The 21295-nt window shown below is 43.3% G+C and overlaps 1 protein-coding gene across 2 annotated transcripts in view; it reads right to left on the bottom strand.

Annotated features, from left to right (window-relative positions):
- Window positions 1-765: 765 nt before the first annotated feature.
- The window catches only part of LOC139371455 (DDB1- and CUL4-associated factor 1-like), a 49896-nt gene continuing 29366 nt past the window's right edge, over window positions 766-21295 (bottom strand). For both annotated transcript variants that reach the window (XM_071111878.1, XM_071111879.1), the window contains exons 18-26: window positions 19740-19938; window positions 8475-8557; window positions 8267-8351; window positions 7476-7709; window positions 6823-7021; window positions 6652-6725; window positions 5665-5757; window positions 5073-5310; window positions 766-1916 (exon numbers count right to left, since the gene is read on the bottom strand). In XM_071111878.1, the coding sequence (XP_070967979.1) occupies window positions 1837-1916; window positions 5073-5310; window positions 5665-5757; window positions 6652-6725; window positions 6823-7021; window positions 7476-7709; window positions 8267-8351; window positions 8475-8557; window positions 19740-19938 (1285 nt within the window). In that variant the 3' untranslated portion in view covers window positions 766-1836. The remainder of the gene's footprint in view (window positions 1917-5072; window positions 5311-5664; window positions 5758-6651; window positions 6726-6822; window positions 7022-7475; window positions 7710-8266; window positions 8352-8474; window positions 8558-19739; window positions 19939-21295) is intronic.

The following is a 21295-nucleotide window of genomic DNA, read 5'->3' as shown; positions in this document are numbered from 1 at the left end:
TCCTCCATGCTTCACGGTGGGAAATACACATGCGGAGATCATCCATAATATGGACTTGGTCTTTTACCAAATAGGGCTATATTCCTTATACCAACCCTACCTTGTCACAACACAACTGATTGGCTCAAATGCATTAAGAAAGAAATTCCACAAATGAACTTTTAGCAAGGCACACCTGTTAATTGAAATGCATTCCAGGTGACTACCACATGAAGCTGGTTGAGAGAATGCCAGGAGTGTGCAAAGCTGTCATCAAGGCAAAGGGTGGCTACTTTGAAGAATCTCAAATATATTTTGATTTGTTTAACACTTTCTTGGTTACTACATGATTCCATGTGTCATTTCATAGTTTTGATGTCTTCACTATTATTCTATAAATGTAGAAAATAGTACAACATTTAAAAAAATGAAACCCTTGAATGAGTCGGTGTTCTAAAACTGTTGACCGGTAGTGTAAATGGTATATATATTTTTATACATATATATATACACACACACACATATATATATATATATATATATGGCTGTTTAAATATCAATATGTATCCACATTATTCAACACTGACCTCTAGAGGCCATTAAACTCCCTACACCCGTTTACCACTATAGAACACCCTTTTCACACTACGCAGACTTGGATATTATCTTTTTACATTGCCCTGTACAGCACCATTCCAGCAACTATGCCTGACGTGTAACCGGGCCGGTACCGCTGGGCTCCGTGGTGAGAAAAAGGGGTACAAGAGCAAACATAGGAGCATTCAGTTACATTTTTATGAATATTTTATATTAATTGTCACCGGCATTTGACAAAGTACAATAACCCCCCAAAAAATTATAATATAGTAAATAAATTTACAGTTTTGAAGCTGTACATCATTTTGACTCTTGACTGGTTAGCTTGACAAAGTTTTGCAAAACAACAGTCAATCTGAAACACCAAAATAAATGAAAAGTTGTCTGCCATTGTTTGTTGTCTTAACGGAGAAAGGTTGCATCCTTAAAGCGATAGTAGTCTTAGTATTAACGAGTAGATTTAACAGGATGTAGCAACTAGCCCTGTTCTGTCCTGGAGCTGTTCTTGTCTATTAAATGTTATGTATTAATGTCATGTTTCATGTTCTGTGTTCTGTGTTCTGTGCTCTGTGTTCTGTGTTCTGTGTGGACCCCAGGAAGAGTAGCTGCTGCTTTTGCAACAACTAACGGGGATGCTAATATAATAACAAATACAAGAGCAGTAGCTATTTTACAGCTACAAAACCCCAAAATTAAAACATACCAAATTAAAGCATCAAAAGAAAAAAGTTAGTTATATATTAAAAAAAGGCCAACAAAAATCTGGAGAAAAAAAAAAGAAATCTTATTTTTGTACAATTCAAATTGCTACACTACAATTGCTACAAGTCTTGATCGTTTTGTCTAAGTGTCCTTCGGTCTAAAATATCAAGTCTCTTTCCCCTGTCAAACTAGTGCAGACTTCCAAATGGAACCCAAGACCCTACACCCAAGAACATCTTAAGAGGCATTGAAAAGCAATGCAATATTCTCTGACCTACAAGAGCGCCAGGCGTGTAGTTGCTAGGGGTTACATTCAGAATTCAGTGGGTAGCCTGTCATGTCCAACAACACCATCAGTCAACAGTACTTCACTATTACCATCTCACACCTGGGATTGCTTCAAATACCATATTTTTATTTCATATTTTCTCTTTGTGCATATGAATTCACATTCATGGGGGGGGTCCCCCAATTTCTCCAGCTTAAGTGGCAATGGGTGGATGGATACTTGTTGTGTCCCTTTTGCCACTTCCTGGTTGTCATGTCCTGTTCGCTGTTTTAGTCGCTCATAGACAAGAAGAGTTGGTCCTCCAGATCAGAGGTGTCAGTGCTGCCGTCTGAGCTGTCGGAACTGTCAGCTGTATGGGAAGACAGACGGGGACATAGAAAGATGGTGTGAGTGTGTGTACTTACTAACTTTTACTGTTCCCCAACAAACTATCATGGTCCAAACACACCAAGACAGTCGTGAAGAGGGCACGACAAAACCTATTCCTCCTCAGGAGACTGAAAAGATTTGTCATGGGTCCCCAGATCGTCAAAAGGTTCTACAGCTGCACCATCGAGAGCATCATGACTGGTTACATCACTGCCTGGTATGGAAACTGCTCGGCCTCCGACCGCAAGGCACGACAGAGGGTAGTGCGTACGGCTCAGTACATCACTGGGGCCAACCTTCCTGCTATCCAGGACCTCTACACCAGGCGGTGTCAGAGCAAGACCCTAAAAATTGTCAAAGACACCAGCCACCCTAGTCATAGACTGTTCTCTCTGCTACCGCAAGGAAAGCTGTACCGGAGCGCCAAGTCTAGGTCCAAAAGGCTTCTAAACAGCTTCTACACCCAAAGCCATAAGACTCCTGAACATCTAATCAAATGTCTACCCAGACTATTTACATCATCTGTCCCCTCCCCTCCATATGCTGCTGTAGCTACTCTGTTTATCATCTATCGACTAACCGGTGCCCCCGCACATTGACTCTGTACCGGTACCCCCTGTATATAGCCTCCACATTGACTCTGTACCGGTACCCCCTGTATATAGCCTCCACATTGACTCTGTACCGGTACCCCCTGTATATAGCCTCCACATTGACTCTGTACTGGTACCCCCTGTATATAGCCTCCACATTGACTCTGTACAGGTACCCCCTGTATATAGCCTCCACATTGACTCTGTACTGGTACCCCCTGTATATAGTCTCCACATTGACTCTGTACTGGTACCCCCTGTATATAGTCTCCACATTGACTCTGTACCGGTACCCCCTGTATATAGCCTCCACATTGACTCTGTACCGGTACCCCCTGTATATAGTCTCCACATTGACTCTGTACCGGTACCCCCTGTATATAGACTCCACATTGACTCTGTACCAGTACCACCTGTATATAGTCTCCACATTGACTCTGTACCGGTACCCCCTGTATATAGCCTCCACATTGACTCTGTACCAGTACCCCCTGTATATAGCCTCCACATTGACTCTGTACCGTAATACCCTGTATATAGCCTCCACATTGACTCTGTACCGTAATACCCTGTATATAGCCCCCACATTGATTCTGTACCGGTACCCCCTGTATATAGCCTCCACATTGACTCTGTACCGTAATACCCTGTATATAGTCTCCACATTGACTCTGTACTGGTACCCCCTGTATATAGCCTCCACATTGACTCTGTACAGTAATACCCTGTATATAGCCTCCACATTGACTCTGTACCGTAATACCCTGTATATAGCCTCCACATTGATTCTGTACCGGTACCCCCTGTATATAGCCTCCACATTGACTCTGTACCAGTACCCCCTGTATATAGCCTCCACATTGACTCTGTACCGTAATACCCTGTATATAGTCTCCACAATGACTCTGTACTGGTACCCCCTGTATATAGCCTCCACATTGACTCTGTACCGGTACCCCCTGTATATAGTCTCCACATTGACTCTGCACCGGTACCCCCTGTATATAGTCTCCACACTGACTCTGTACCGTAATACCCTGTATATAGTCTCCACAATGACTCTGTACTGGTACCCCCTGTATATAGCCTCCACATTGACTCTGTACCGGTACCCCCTGTATATAGTCTCCACAATGACTCTGTACCGTAATACCCTGTATATAGTCTCCACAATGACTCTGTACTGGTACCCCCTGTATATAGCCTCCACATTGACTCTGTACCGGTACCCCCTGTATATAGTCTCCACAATGACTCTGTACCGTAATACCCTGTATATAGTCTCCACAATGACTCTGTACTGGTACCCCCTGTATATAGCCTCCACATTGACTCTGTACCGGTGCCCCTGTATATAGCCTCCACATTGACTCTGTACTGGTACCCCCTGTATATAGCCTCCACATTGACTCTGTACCGGTACCCCCTGTATATAGCCTCCACATGGACTCTGTACCGTAATACCCTGTATATAGCCTCCACATTGACTCTGTACCGTAATGCCCTGTATATAGTCTCCACATTGACTCTGTACCGTAATACCCTGTATATAGCCTCCACATTGACTCTGTACAGTAATACCCTGTATATAGACTCGTTATTGTACTGCTGCTATTTAATTATTTGCTATTTACATTTTTTACTTATCTATTTTTTTATTAAACACTTATTTTCCTTAAAACTGCATTGTTGGTTAAGGGGCTTGTAAGTCAGCATTTCACTGTAAGGTCTACTACACCTGTTGTATTCAGCATTTCACTGTGAGGTCTACTACACCTGTTGTATTCAGCATTTCACGGTAAGGTCTACTACACCTGTTGTATTCAGCATTTCACTGTAAGGTCTACTACACCTGTTGTATTCAGCATTTCACTGTAAGGTCTACTACACCTGTTGTATTCAGCATTTCACTGTAAGGTCTACTACACCTGTTGTATTCAGCATTTCACTGTAAGGTCTACTACACCTGTTGTATTCAGCATTTCACTGTGAGGTCTACTACACCTGTTGTATTCAGCATTTCACTGTAAGGTCTACTACACCTGTTGTATTCAGCATTTCACTGTAAGGTCTACTACACCTGTTGTATTCAGCATTTCACTGCGAGGTCTACTACACCTGTTGTATTCAGCATTTCACTGTAAGGTCTACTACACCTGTTGTATTCAGCATTTCACTGAAAGGTCTACTACACCTGTTGTATTCAGCATTTCACTGTGAGGTCTACTACACCTGTTGTATTCAGCATTTCACTGTAAGGTCTACTACACCTGTTGTATTCAGCATTTCACTGAAAGGTCTACTACACCTGTTGTATTTGGCGCATGTGACAAATACAATTTGATGGTAAAATTTGATTTGGATTTTTGTTTTGCACCCCCAAAAAAAAAAAAATCTAATCGATCAATGAATCAGACATAATCCTCTTGGTACCTGGGGAAACATGCTGCCGGTCTCGGTCTGCTTTTCTCTTGCTTCTAGACTAGTGGATGTTTTGTGTGTGATAAATTATTTGCCCAAGAAGACACCGCAGAGTTACTCACATCCCAGGTCAATCTCAGCATCGTTGTTCGAGTCATCCTCATCATCATCATCCTCCTCATCATCAGCATGGAGCAGCCTGGCCACTGCTTCATCATCCGAGGGAGAGAAGTCGTTACCTCCATCCTCCTCTCCGTCTCCTTCCTCGATCAGCTCGGCCAACAGCGGGTCAGTCTCCATGTCATCATCGTCGTCATCTTCATCATCGTCGTCAGAGTCTTCATCATCGTCTTGATCCTCCTGGTGGGAAGGTGACACATTTTGAACACAAATCAACACAAGGTGAAACAAGATGAAATATACATTAAAAAAAAAAAAAAAAAAAAATACATATTTGAACACAGTTAACACAAGGGCAAACAGTGGGGAGAGGCTGGGATAGAAGCAGGTGTTTTAGTGACGGGCTAGGATAGGAACAAAGGTTCTGGTGTGTAACCTTGTGGGGTCTCAGAACCCAGATCAAAGAGCACTGGGCAGTATGGGTTGAAATGGAGAGACTGGATATTAGAGATTAGGAACACTAGGAGAGCGCTGATGTAGATAAGATGCTAAAGTTAGACTGAGTTTAGTAGAGAGGAGGACAGCATTTCTTACCTGATCTTCATCATCCTCTCCCTCCTCAGCTAGTCTCTGTCTCCCCACTTCATACAGGCGACACACCGTGTCCATGTTGATAGAGTCCTGGTTCTAAAGACGTTAGAACACACAGCTTGAGACGAACTGCTGACCGACAGAGAGAACTACACTTCCCACATTCCACTCTTTAGATGAACTGCTGACCGACAGAGAGAACTACACTTCCCACATTCCACTCTTTAGATGAACTGCTGACCGACAGAGAACTACACTTCCCACATTCCACTCTTTAGAAGAACACACAGCTTGAGACGAACTGCTGACCGACAGAGAACTACACTTCCCACATTCCACTCTTTAGAAGAACACACAGCTTGAGACGAACTGCTGACCGACAGAGAGAACTACACTTCCCACATTCCACTCTTCAGTTTCTTTTTGGATGTCTATTTGGGACTCAGATCAAGAGCCAGAGTAGAACAGAGAGCAATAATATGGCATCATCAGGGAGCATTGCACCACCCTAATCCCTAACCCCTAGCCCCTAATCCATAGCCCTTTACCCCTAGCCCCTAATCCTTAACCCCTAGCCCCTAATCCATAGCCCTTTACCCCTAGCCCCTAATCCTTAACCCCTAGCCCCTAATCCATAGCCCTTTACCCCTAGCCCCTAATCCTTAACCCCTAGCCCCTAATCCATAGCCCTTTACCCCTAGCCCCTAATCCTTAACCTTTAGCTCTAACCCCTAGCCCTAAACCCCTCATTCCTAGCCCCTAATCCCTAACCCCCAAACCCTAGCCCTTTACCCCTAGCCCCTAATCCCTAGCCCCTAAGCCCCTAATCACTAACCCCTAAATACGAATATGGGACACAAACAACACAGCTCATTTTTCCTACATGATAACAACCATATACTGATTGACAGGTAGAATGGAACGGTCAGGAGCAGAGCTAAATGACGTAACATGGAATGTCAGCAATGGAAATAAAACCAGGAAGTTTACCTCGATGACAGCCAGGTAGCAGTCCCTAGTGTCAGTACACAGGTCAAAGATATTCCTCTTCACATCCACAGTAGCTGAGGAAGAACATACAACCAGAAGTTCATTTCAACCAGCATGCCACAGGCCACAAAACAAAATCCCTATGCTTGACCTATGACCTTTAGGTCATACCGATGGGTTTGTAGTCGGTGGCGTCAAAGGTTCTGAAGGAGGAACCGAAGGGACTCTTCATCTGTTGGTCCATCACATCATCCTCCTCATCAGCCTGGAGCATGGCTCCGTACATGACCGTAGCGTTGTTGTTGAACACTCCTCTACACTGGTCCAAGGCAGGCACAGTGTGGAGGAGATGGAACGTTCTCAGGTCCCACTGGCATAGCTGGTCAAGGTGATCATCACTTCCTAATCAATGTTTTTACTGATATGACCTGGATAAACTCAGGCCATAGTTATAAAGGCTACGATTAGATCTCCCCTGAGTTTTTACACGTCTGGTGATACTCATGATAAAAGCAGCAGGATGCCAAATCCCAGGAGCATTTTTACAGATTCTCTTTTTGGATTTGGTTAAATTAGTTAGATTTGCTTTGTTAACAAAAGTAAGCATTAAATGTATTGCAGTGAGTTGTGACTGTTCTTTTTGTTAATAAAGTTGTTCATTTCCTTATTGTTAATAATGTTATATGTTAACCAAACAGGAAGGAATAAGGACCAAAACAGGAAGTAATAAGGACCAAAACAGGAAGTAATAAGGACCAAAACAGGAAGTAATAAGTACCAAAACAGGAAGTAATAAGGACCAAAACAGGAAGTAATAAGGATACAATCTCTGTGTTGATGATGACCTCGAGGCGGTTGGGATGGAACACGCCGCTGATGTTCATATTGAACTTGTCAAACTTGTGGATGGCCTGAGCAGAGCGCACGTCCCACATGACCCCGTCGTTGAGCACCAGATCGTCGCTAGGGTTAAAGGTCGCACAGTTCCTCTTGTAGTTGTTGGCCAGGCCAGGGTCATTAAGGGTCAGCAACTTCTGACCTGACTGGATGTCATAGATCTGGACACAAATGAAGGTGAAATTAACTTCCTAAACTTGAGAAAACCGGTGCTGGAAAAAAAAACAAGAATGGATTTAAAAAATAATAATTTTAAAACAAGAATGGGATAAAAAATAAAACAAGAATGGGATAAAAATAAAAAATAACAAAATAAAACAAGAATGGGATAAAAATAAAAAATATAACAAAATAAAACAAGAATGGGATAAAAATTTAAAATAAAAATAAAAAAAACGAAAATGGATTTAAAAAAAACAACAAATAAATCAAGAATGTTTTTTTGTTTAAAAAAAATCCAATGAATAAAGTAAAAAAAAACGAGAATGGATTAAAAAAAAATTAAAACAAGAGGCCAGCTCACTGCTCATAAGGAAGCACCGTACGCGGGCCGCTCATTTCTGTATTCATATACATCGGTGTAGGAAAATATGAATTATACACGTCCAGTGGTTTTAAGGCAGTGCTGGGGTTCAAAGAAAAATAAGTTCAACAACAGGTGACAGAAAAGACAACAAACAAGAGGCCAGACACGGTGTAAACGAAGAGGTCGACTTACATGAGCTACCTGGTCCTTGGTGCCAATCACTCGGTCTTGTGACAGTTTACTGAACTCTACGTAATGGTCGTCCAAAAAGGAATGCCTGAAACAGAAGACAATCACGATGGCTTTTTGTTTATGAAAGGCTCTATAAAAAGGAAATGACTAAACTAACAACAAGCCCATGACTAAAGAGTTCAGACTACGGGCTCAGAGTGACACTAACTTCATCTCGAAGACAGACTGCATGCTCCAGAGAGCTGACAGAGGGACACTCCACGAGGCAGACGTCAGCAGCAGAGAACCGTCCTGAAAATACAGGAGAGGTCAGTGTTGGATGAAGAAGAAAAGCCAGTCTACCACTGAACATACTATTGAGGCCTGCTACAGTGATTACTGCTAATAGAGAAATATTTGGGAAATACGTTGACTTGATTTGATGCATAGAGCTCAAGGTGTGATGGCTGAGCTGTGACAGCTGTAGCTGGCATTATTACCGCCGGTAGTCGTCATAGTGGTATAGTAGTAGTAGTAGTAGTAGTAGTAGTGGTAATAGTAGTAGTAGTGGTATATTAGTTTAGTAGTAGTAGTAGTAGTAGTAGTAGTAGTAGTAGTAGTAGTAGTAGTGGCAGTAGTAGTAATAGTAGTGGTAATAGTAGTAGTAATAGTATATTAGTTTAGTAGAGGCAGTAGTAGTGGTAATAGTAGTAGTAGTGGTAATAGTAGTAGCAGTAGTAGTAATAGTAGTAGTAGTAGTAGTAGTGGTAATAGTAATAGTAGTAGTGGTAATAGTAGTAGTGGTAGTAGTAGTAGTAGTAGTAGTGGTAATAGTAGTAGTAGTAGTAGTAGTAGTGGTAATAGTAGTAGTGGTAGTAGTAGTAGTAGTAATAGTAGTAGTGGTAGTAGTAGTAGTAGTAGAGGCAGTAGTAGTAGTAGAGGCAGTAGTAGTAGTAGTGGCAGTAGTAGTAATAGTAGTAGTAGTAGTAGTAGTATATTAGTTTAGTAGTAGTAGTAGTAGTAGTAGTAGTAGTGGCAGTAGTAGTAGAGGCAGTAGTAGTAGAGGCAGTAGTAGTAGTAGTAGTAGTAGTAGTAGCAGTAGTAGTGGTAATAGTAGTAGTAGTAGTAGTAATAGTAGTAGTAGTGGCAGTAGTAGTAATAGTAGTAGTATTAGTATATTAGTAGTAGTAGTAGTAGTAGTAGAGGCAGTAGTAGTATATTAGTTTAGTAGTAGTAGTAGTAGTAGTAGTAGTAGTAGTAGAGGCAGTAGTAGTAGTAGTAGTAGTAGTAGCAGTAGTAGTAGTAGTAGTAGCAGTAGTAGCAGAAGTAGCAGAGGCAGTAGCAGAGGCAGTAGTAGTAGTAGCAGCAGCAGCAGTAGTAGCAGTAGTAGTAGCAGTAGTAGCAGTAGTAGCAGAAGTAGCAGAGGCAGTAGCAGTAGTAGTAGCAGCAGCAGTAGTAGTTATGGGTTTAAGCTGGGTGAAACCCTATTGTTGGCCTTGACCGGCTGTTGGACTGGATAAAATCATGCATACTCTCATTGGCTTTTCGCTGCCATATTGTTTGAGCAATTTTCAAACTTTGAAAGCTCCTGCCCCTCACCTCTTATACGAGTCCTGAAGTTCAGTACATACGCCCCTCACCTCTTATACGAGTCCTGAAGTTCAGTACATACGCCCCTCACCTCTTATACGAGTCCTGTAGTTCAGTACATACGTCCCTCACCTCTTATACGAGTCCTGTAGTTCAGTACATACGTCCCTCACCTATTATACGAGTCCTGAAGTTCAGTACATACAGTGCCTTGCGAAAGTATTCGGCCCCCTTGAACTTTGCGACCTTTTGCCACATTTCAGGCTTCAAACATAAAGATATAAAACTGTATTTTTTTGTGAAGAATCAACAACAAGTGGGACACAATCATGAAGTGGAACGACATTTATTGGATATTTCAAACTTTTTTAACAAATCAAAAACTGAAAAATTAGGCGTGCAAAATTATTCAGCCCCTTTACTTTCAGTGCAGCAAACTCTCTCCAGAAGTTCAGTGAGGATCTCTAAATGATCCAATGTTGACCTAAATGACTAATGATGATAAATACAATCCACCTGTGTGTAATCAAGTCTCCGTATAAATGCACCTGAACTGTGATAGTCTCAGAGGTCCGTTAAAAGCGCAGAGAGCATCATGAAGAACAAGGAACACACCAGGCAGGTCCGAGATACTGTTGTGAAGAAGTTTAAAGCCGGATTTGGATACAAAAAGATTTCCCAAGCTTTAAATATCCCAAGGAGCACTGTGCAAGCGATAATATTGAAATGGAAGGAGTATCAGACCACTGCAAATCTACCAAGACCTGGCCGTCCCTCTAAACTTTCAGCTTATACAAGGAGAAGACTGATCAGAGATGCAGCCAAGAGGCCCATGATCACTCTGGATGAACTGCAGAGATCTACAGCTGAGGTGCGGGCCTGCTTTTCTTCAGCAGGGACAGGGGAAGATGGTTAAAATTGATGGGAAGATGGATGGAGCCAAATACAGGACCATTCTGGATAAAAACCTGATGGAGTCTGCAAAAGACCTGAGACTGGGACGGAGATTTGTCTTCCAACAAGACAATGATCCAAAACATAAAGCAAAATCTACAATGGAATGGTTCAAAAATAAACATATCCAGGTGTTAGAATGGCCAAGTCAAAGTCCAGACCTGAATCCAATCGAGAATCTGTGGAAAGAACTGAAAACTGCTGTTCACAAATGCTCTCCATACAACCTCACTGAGCTCGAGCTGTTTTGCAAGGAGGAATGGGAAAAAAATTCAGTCTCTCGATGTGCAAAACTGATAGAGACATACCCCAAGCGACTTACAGCTGTAATCGCAGCAAAAGGTGGCGCTACAAAGTATTAACTTAAGGGGGCTGAATAATTTTGCACGCCCAATTTTTCAGTTTTTGATTTGTTAAAAAAGTTTGAAATATCCAATAAATGTCGTTCCACTTCATGATTGTGTCCCACTTGTTGTTGATTCTTCACAAAAAAAATACAGTTTTATATCTTTATGTTTGAAGCCTGAAATGTGGCAAAAGGTCGCAAAGTTCAAGGGGGCCGAATACTTTCGCAAGGCACTGTACGTCCCTCACCTCTTATACGAGTCCTGTAGTTCAGTACATACGTCCCTCACCTCTTATACGAGTCCTGTAGTTCAGTACATACGCCCCTCACCTCTTATACGAGTCCTGAAGTTCAGGACATACGTCCCTCACCTCTTATACGAGTCCTGAAGTTCAGTACATACGTCCCTCACCTCTTATACGAGTCCTGAAGTTCAGTACATATGTCCCTCACCTCTTATACGAGTCCTGAAGTTCAGTACATACGTCCCTCACCTCTTATACGAGTCCTGTAGTTCAGTACATACGTCCCTCACCTCTTATACGAGTCCTGAAGTTCAGTACATACGTCCCTCACCTCTTATACGAGTCCTGAAGTTCAGTACATACGTCCCTCACCTCTTATACGAGTCCTGAAGTTCAGTACATACGTCCCTCACCTCTTATACGAGTCCTGAAGTTCAGTACATACGTCCCTCACCTCTTATACGAGTCCTGAAGTTCAGTACATACGTCCCTCACCTCTTATACGAGTCCTGAAGTTCAGTACATACGTCCCTCACCTCTTATACGAGTCCTGAAGTTCAGTACATACGTCCCTCACCTCTTATACGAGTCCTGTAGTTCAGTACATACGTCCCTCGCCTCTTATACGAGTCCTGAAGTTCAGTACATACGTCCCTCGCCTCTTATAAGAGTCCTGTAGTTCAGTACATACGTCCCTCGCCTCTTATACGAGTCCTGAAGTTCAGTACATACGTCCCTCGCCTCTTATACGAGTCCTGAAGTTCAGTACATACGTCCCTCACCTCTTATACGAGTCCTGAAGTTCAGTACATACGTCCCTCACCTCTTATACGAGTCCTGTAGTTCAGTACATACGTCCCTCACCTCTTATACGAGTCCTGAAGTTCAGTACATACGTCCCTCACCTCTTATACGAGTCCTGAAGTTCAGTACATACGTCCCTCACCTCTTATACGAGTCCTGTAGTTCAGTACATACGTCCCTCACCTCTTTTACGAGTCCTGAAGTTCAGTACATACGTCCCTCACCTCTTATACGAGTCCTGTAGTTCAGTACATACGTCCCTCACCTCTTATACGAGTCCTGTAGTTCAGTACATACGTCCCTCACCTCTAATACGAGTCCTGAAGTTCAGTACATACGTCCCTCACTTCTTATACGAGTCCTGAAGTTCAGTACATACGTCCCTCGCCTCTTATACGAGTCCTGAAGTTCAGTACATACGTCCCTCACCTCTTATACGAGTCCTGTAGTTCAGTACATACGTCCCTCACCTCTAATACGAGTCCTGAAGTTCAGTACATACGTCCCTCACTTCTTATACGAGTCCTGAAGTTCAGTACATACGTCCCTCGCCTCTTATACGAGTCCTGAAGTTCAGTACATACGTCCCTCACCTCTTATACGAGTCCTGTAGTTCAGTACATACGTCCCTCACCTCTTATACGAGTCCTGTAGTTCAGTACATACGTCCCTCACCTCTTATACCAGTCCTGAAGTTCAGTACATACGTCCCTCACCTCTTATACGAGTCCTGAAGTTCAGTACATACTTCCCTCACCTCTTTTACGAGTCCTGTAGTTCAGTACATACGTCCCTCACCTCTTATACGAGTCCTGAAGTTCAGTACATACGTCCCTCACCTCTTATACGAGTCCTGAAGTTCAGTACATACGTCCCTCACCTCTTATACGAGTCCTGAAGTTCAGTACATACGTCCCTCACCTCTTATACGAGTCCTGTAGTTCAGTACATACGTCCCTCACCTCTTATACGAGTCCTGTAGTTCAGTACATACGTCCCTCACCTCTTATACGAGTCCTGTAGTTCAGTACATACGTCCCTCACCTCTTATACGAGTCCTGTAGTTCAGTACATACGTCCCTCACCTCTTATACGAGTCCTGTAGTTCACTACATACGTCCCTCACCTCTTATACAAGTCCTGAAGTTCAGTACATACGTCCCTCACCTCTTATACGAGTCCTGAAGTTCAGTACATACTTCCCTCACCTCTTTTACGAATCCTGTAGTTCAGTACATACGTCCCTCACCTCTTATACGAGTCCTGTAGTTCAGTACATACGTCCCTCACCTCTTATACGAGTCCTGTAGTTCAGTACATACGTCCCTCACCTCTTATACAAGTCCTGAAGTTCAGTACATACGTCCCTCACCTCTTATACGAGTCCTGAAGTTCAGTACATACGTCCCTCACCTCTTATACGAGTCCTGTAGTTCAGTACATACGTCCCTCACCTCTTATACGAGTCCTGTAGTTCAGTACATACGTCCCTCACCTCTTATACGAGTCCTGTAGTTCAGTACATACGTCCCTCACCTCTTATACGAGTCCTGTAGTTCAGTACATACGTCCCTCACCTCTTATACGAGTCCTGTAGTTCACTACATACGTCCCTCACCTCTTATACAAGTCCTGAAGTTCAGTACATACGTCCCTCACCTCTTATACGAGTCCTGTAGTTCAGTACATACGTCCCTCACCTCTTATACGAGTCCTGTAGTTCAGTACATACGTCCCTCACCTATTATACGAGTCCTGAAGTTCAGTACATACAGTGCCTTGCGAAAGTATTCGGCCCCCTTGAACTTTGCGACCTTTTGCCACATTTCAGGCTTCAAACATAAAGATATAAAACTGTATTTTTTTGTGAAGAATCAACAACAAGTGGGACACAATCATGAAGTGGAACGACATTTATTGGATATTTCAAACTTTTTTAACAAATCAAAAACTGAAAAATTAGGCGTGCAAAATTATTCAGCCCCTTTACTTTCAGTGCAGCAAACTCTCTCCAGAAGTTCAGTGAGGATCTCTAAATGATCCAATGTTGACCTAAATGACTAATGATGATAAATACAATCCACCTGTGTGTAATCAAGTCTCCGTATAAATGCACCTGAACTGTGATAGTCTCAGAGGTCCGTTAAAAGCGCAGAGAGCATCATGAAGAACAAGGAACACACCAGGCAGGTCCGAGATACTGTTGTGAAGAAGTTTAAAGCCGGATTTGGATACAAAAAGATTTCCCAAGCTTTAAATATCCCAAGGAGCACTGTGCAAGCGATAATATTGAAATGGAAGGAGTATCAGACCACTGCAAATCTACCAAGACCTGGCCGTCCCTCTAAACTTTCAGCTTATACAAGGAGAAGACTGATCAGAGATGCAGCCAAGAGGCCCATGATCACTCTGGATGAACTGCAGAGATCTACAGCTGAGGTGCGGGCCTGCTTTTCTTCAGCAGGGACAGGGGAAGATGGTTAAAATTGATGGGAAGATGGATGGAGCCAAATACAGGACCATTCTGGATAAAAACCTGATGGAGTCTGCAAAAGACCTGAGACTGGGACGGAGATTTGTCTTCCAACAAGACAATGATCCAAAACATAAAGCAAAATCTACAATGGAATGGTTCAAAAATAAACATATCCAGGTGTTAGAATGGCCAAGTCAAAGTCCAGACCTGAATCCAATCGAGAATCTGTGGAAAGAACTGAAAACTGCTGTTCACAAATGCTCTCCATACAACCTCACTGAGCTCGAGCTGTTTTGCAAGGAGGAATGGGAAAAAAATTCAGTCTCTCGATGTGCAAAACTGATAGAGACATACCCCAAGCGACTTACAGCTGTAATCGCAGCAAAAGGTGGCGCTACAAAGTATTAACTTAAGGGGGCTGAATAATTTTGCACGCCCAATTTTTCAGTTTTTGATTTGTTAAAAAAGTTTGAAATATCCAATAAATGTCGTTCCACTTCATGATTGTGTCCCACTTGTTGTTGATTCTTCACAAAAAAAATACAGTTTTATATCTTTATGTTTGAAGCCTGAAATGTGGCAAAAGGTCGCAAAGTTCAAGGGGGCCGAATACTTTCGCAAGGCACTGTACGTCCCTCACCTCTTATACGAGTCCTGTAGTTCAGTACATACGTCCCTCACCTCTTATACGAGTCCTGTAGTTCAGTACATACGCCCCTCACCTCTTATACGAGTCCTGAAGTTCAGGACATACGTCCCTCACCTCTTATACGAGTCCTGAAGTTCAGTACATACGTCCCTCACCTCTTATACGAGTCCTGAAGTTCAGTACATATGTCCCTCACCTCTTATACGAGTCCTGAAGTTCAGTACATACGTCCCTCACCTCTTATACGAGTCCTGTAGTTCAGTACATACGTCCCTCACCTCTTATACGAGTCCTGAAGTTCAGTACATACGTCCCTCACCTCTTATACGAGTCCTGAAGTTCAGTACATACGTCCCTCACCTCTTATACGAGTCCTGAAGTTCAGTACATACGTCCCTCACCTCTTATACGAGTCCTGAAGTTCAGTACATACGTCCCTCACCTCTTATACGAGTCCTGAAGTTCAGTACATACGTCCCTCACCTCTTATACGAGTCCTGAAGTTCAGTACATACGTCCCTCACCTCTTATACGAGTCCTGAAGTTCAGTACATACGTCCCTCACCTCTTATACGAGTCCTGTAGTTCAGTACATACGTCCCTCGCCTCTTATACGAGTCCTGAAGTTCAGTACATACGTCCCTCGCCTCTTATAAGAGTCCTGTAGTTCAGTACATACGTCCCTCGCCTCTTATACGAGTCCTGAAGTTCAGTACATACGTCCCTCGCCTCTTATACGAGTCCTGAAGTTCAGTACATACGTCCCTCACCTCTTATACGAGTCCTGAAGTTCAGTACATACGTCCCTCACCTCTTATACGAGTCCTGTAGTTCAGTACATACGTCCCTCACCTCTTATACGAGTCCTGAAGTTCAGTACATACGTCCCTCACCTCTTATACGAGTCCTGAAGTTCAGTACATACGTCCCTCACCTCTTATACGAGTCCTGTAGTTCAGTACATACGTCCCTCACCTCTTTTACGAGTCCTGAAGTTCAGTACATACGTCCCTCACCTCTTATACGAGTCCTGTAGTTCAGTACATACGTCCCTCACCTCTTATACGAGTCCTGTAGTTCAGTACATACGTCCCTCACCTCTAATACGAGTCCTGAAGTTCAGTACATACGTCCCTCACTTCTTATACGAGTCCTGAAGTTCAGTACATACGTCCCTCGCCTCTTATACGAGTCCTGAAGTTCAGTACATACGTCCCTCACCTCTTATACGAGTCCTGTAGTTCAGTACATACGTCCCTCACCTCTAATACGAGTCCTGAAGTTCAGTACATACGTCCCTCACTTCTTATACGAGTCCTGAAGTTCAGTACATACGTCCCTCGCCTCTTATACGAGTCCTGAAGTTCAGTACATACGTCCCTCACCTCTTATACGAGTCCTGTAGTTCAGTACATACGTCCCTCACCTCTTATACGAGTCCTGTAGTTCAGTACATACGTCCCTCACCTCTTATACCAGTCCTGAAGTTCAGTACATACGTCCCTCACCTCTTATACGAGTCCTGAAGTTCAGTACATACTTCCCTCACCTCTTTTACGAGTCCTGTAGTTCAGTACATACGTCCCTCACCTCTTATACGAGTCCTGAAGTTCAGTACATACGTCCCTCACCTCTTATACGAGTCCTGAAGTTCAGTACATACGTCCCTCACCTCTTATACGAGTCCTGAAGTTCAGTACATACGTCCCTCACCTCTTATACGAGTCCTGTAGTTCAGTACATACGTCCCTCACCTCTTATACGAGTCCTGTAGTTCAGTACATACGTCCCTCACCTCTTATACGAGTCCTGTAGTTCAGTACATACGTCCCTCACCTCTTATACGAGTCCTGTAGTTCAGTACATACGTCCCTCACCTCTTATACGAGTCCTGTAGTTCACTACATACGTCCCTCACCTCTTATACAAGTCCTGAAGTTCAGTACATACGTCCCTCACCTCTTATACGAGTCCTGAAGTTCAGTACATACTTCCCTCACCTCTTTTACGAATCCTGTAGTTCAGTACATACGTCCCTCACCTCTTATACGAGTCCTGTAGTTCAGTACATACGTCCCTCACCTCTTATACGAGTCCTGTAGTTCAGTACATACGTCCCTCACCTCTTATACAAGTCCTGAAGTTCAGTACATACGTCCCTCACCTCTTATACGAGTCCTGAAGTTCAGTACATACGTCCCTCACCTCTTATACGAGTCCTGTAGTTCAGTACATACGTCCCTCACCTCTTATACGAGTCCTGAAGTTCAGTACATACGTCCCTCACCTCTTATACGAGTCCTGTAGTTCAGTACATACGTCCCTCACCTCTTATACGAGTCCTGTAGTTCAGTACATACGTCCCTCACCTCTTATACGAGTCCTGAAGTTCAGTACATACGTCCCTCACCTCTTATACGAGTCCTGTAGTTCAGTACATACGTCCCTCACCTCGTATACGAGTCCTGTAGTTCAGTACATACGTCCCTTACCTCTTATACGAGTCCTGAAGTTCAGTACATACGTCCCTCACCTCTTATACGAGTCCTGAAGTTCAGTACATACGTCCCTCACCTCTTATACGAGTCCTGTAGTTCAGTACATACGTCCCTCACCTCTTATACGAGTCCTGTAGTTCAGAACATACGTCCCTCACCTCTTATACGAGTCCTGTAGTTCAGTACATACGTCCCTCACCTCTTATACGAGTCCTGAAGTTCAGTACATACGTCCCTCACCTCTTATACGAGTCCTGAAGTTCAGTACATACGTCCCTCACCTCTTATACGAGTCCTGAAGTTCAGTACATACGTCCCTCACCTCTTATACGAGTCCTGTAGTTCAGTACATACGTCCCTCACCTCTTATACGAGTCCTGTAGTTCAGTACATACGTCCCTCACCTCTTATACGAGTCCTGTAGTTCAGTACATACGTCCCTCACCTCTTATACGAGTCCTGAAGTTCAGTACATACGTCCCTCACCTCTTATACGAGTCCTGTAGTTCAGTACATACGTCCCTCACCTCTTATACGAGTCCTGAAGTTCAGTACATACGTCCCTCACCTCTTATACGAGTCCTGAAGTTCAGTACATACGTCCCTCACCTCTTATACGAGTCCTGAAGTTCAGTACATACGTCCCTCACCTCTTATACGAGTCCTGAAGTTCAGTACATACGTCCCTCACCTCTTATACGAGTCCTGTAGTTCAGTACATACGTCCCTCACCTCTTATACGAGTCCTGTAGTTCAGTACATACGTCCCTCACCTCTTATACGAGTCCTGAAGTTCAGTACATACGTCCCTCACCTCTTATACGAGTCCTGTAGTTCAGTACATACGTCCCTCACCTCTTATACGAGTCCTGAAGTTCAGTACATACGTCCCTCACCTCTTATACGAGTCCTGAAGTTCAGTACATACGTCCCTCACCTCTTATACGAGTCCTGAAGTTCAGTACATACGTCCCTCACCTCTTATACGAGTCCTGAAGTTCAGTACATACGTCCCTCACCTCTTATACGAGTCCTGAAGTTCAGTACATACGTCCCTCACCTCTTATACGAGTCCTGAAGTTCAGTACATACGTCCCTCACCTCTTATACGAGTCCTGTAGTTCAGTACATACGTCCCTCACCTCTTATACGAGTCCTGAAGTTCAGTACATACGTCCCTCGCCTCTTATACGAGTCCTGTAGTTCAGTACATACGTCCCTCACCTCTTATACGAGTCCTGAAGTTCAGTACATACGTCCCTCACCTCTTATACGAGTCCTGTAGTTCAGTACATACGTCCCTCACAAGAAAAAAAATTGCTTCAAGGACCCATAAGTCCGACATGGATTTTCCACAATTTTGAATTTTGTTAAAAACACTTAAAACCGCTACTCCTTGGTCAAGCAGTACTTGAGTAGAATACGTTTTAAAGTAGTCAACATTAGTGAGAGAGAGAAAAAAAAAAAATCTATTAAGTTACATAGATATTATTTTTTTTTAGGATATATCCGAAGTATCGTTTTGACAATATCACAATATAATTTTTGCGCTAGTTGGCTGTACCAAAACGACAGTATTTTTCCTTCATAGCTTGTTCTCCAACATATTTTAAAATATTTTCTCATGTCTCTCTATCGTCCCTCTGCAGCAAACATCAAAAGCATATGACATGACAGGTTTGATTTTGAGTTCTGATATTTGGCAAATGTGGTAAGTAGTACACAAGATATCATCCAAGGGTGGTGTGTCCAAGTCATCCTGATGGTGGCGCCGTGGGGCCAAATCTTAAACCCGGGCATGGGTGCTTGCAGCTATATTTTTTAGATGCAGTAGTAGTATGATTATTACTAATGAGACGTGATGATTCCAGGTGAGTGATGGCCGTAGCCATCCTCCTCCTGACCACTCTGATCATCCAACAATCTACATACCCGTGAGGGCTCCAGGTGAGTGATGGCTGAAGTATGACAGCTGTAGCTAGCCTCCTCCTGACCGCTGAACACGTTATAGAGCTTCAGGTGTCCTGTACACGTCCCCAGCATCAGGAAACGCTCGCGGGCTGAGAAGGCACAGCAGGTGAAACCACTGTCATCCTCCTCAGCCTCCCTGAACACTGAGATGGGCCGGAACCTGGGGGGGAGAGACATCATGAAGGGGTTAGTTAAAGAGATGGAGAGACATGAAGGGGTTAGCTAAAGAGATGGAGAGACATGAAGGGGTTAGTTAAAGAGATGGAGAGAGAGAGAGAGAGACATCATGAAGGGGTTAGTTAAAGAGATGGAGAGAGAGAGAGACATCATGAAGGGGTTAGATAAAGAGATGGAGAGGGAGAGACTTCATGAAGGGGTTAGTTAAAGAGATGGAGAGAGAGACATCATGAAGGGGTTAGTTAAAGAGATGGAGAGAGACATCATGAAGGGGTTAGTTAAAGAGATGGAGAGAGACATCATGAAGGGGTTAGCTAAAGAGATGGAGAGAGACATCATGAAGGGGTTAGCTAAAGAGATGGAGAGACATCATGAAGGGGTTAGCTAAAGAGATGGAGAGACATCATGAAGGGGTTAGTTAAAGAGATGGAGACATCATGAAGGGGTTAGTTAAAGAGATGGAGAGGGAGAGACATCATGAAGGGGTTAGTTAAAGAGATGGAGAGAGACATCATGAAGGGGTTAGTTAAAGAGATGGAGAGAGACATCATGAAGGGGATAGTTAAAGAGATGGAGAGACATCATGAAGGGGTTAGCTAAAGAGATGGAGAGACATCATGAAGGGGTTAGTTAAAGAGATGGAGAGACATCATGAAGGGGTTAGCTAAAGAGATGGAGAGACATCATGAAGGGGTTAGTTAAAGAGATGGAGACATCATGAAGGGGTTAGTTAAAGAGATGGAGAGGGAGAGACATCATGAAGGGGTTAGTTAAAGAGATGGAGAGAGAGACATCATGAAGGGGTTAGTTAAAGAGATGGAGAGACATCATGACGGGGTTAGTTAAAGAGATGGAGAGAGAGACATCATGAAGGGGTTAGTTAAAGAGATGGAGAGAGAGAGACATCATGAAGGGGTTAGTTAAAGAGATGGAGAGAGACATCATGAAGGGGTTAGTTAAAGAGATGGAGAGAGAGACATCATGAAGGGGTTAGTTAAAGAGATGGAGAGGGAGAGACATCATGAAGGGGTTAGTTAAAGAGATGGAGAGACATCATGAAGGGGTTAGCTAAAGAGATGGAGAGACATCATGAAGGGGTTAGTTAAAGAGATGGAGAGAGACATCATGAAGGGGTTAGCTAAAGAGATGGAGAGGGAGAGAGACATCATGAAGGGGTTAGTTAAAGAGATGGAGAGAGAGAGAGACATCATGAAGGGGTTAGTTAAAGAGATGGAGAGAGAGAGAGACATCATGAAGGGGTTAGTTAAAGAGATGGAGAGAGACATCATGAAGGGGTTAGCTAAAGAGATGGAGAGGGAGAGAGACATCATGAAGGGGTT

The sequence above is a fragment of the Oncorhynchus clarkii genome, chromosome 17, assembly GCF_045791955.1.
Source record: "Oncorhynchus clarkii lewisi isolate Uvic-CL-2024 chromosome 17, UVic_Ocla_1.0, whole genome shotgun sequence".
In the NCBI taxonomy this organism is placed as follows: domain Eukaryota; kingdom Metazoa; phylum Chordata; class Actinopteri; order Salmoniformes; family Salmonidae; genus Oncorhynchus; species Oncorhynchus clarkii.
The sequence above is the reverse complement of the archived record's forward strand: the minus strand, read 5'-3'. Positions and strand labels throughout refer to the sequence as shown.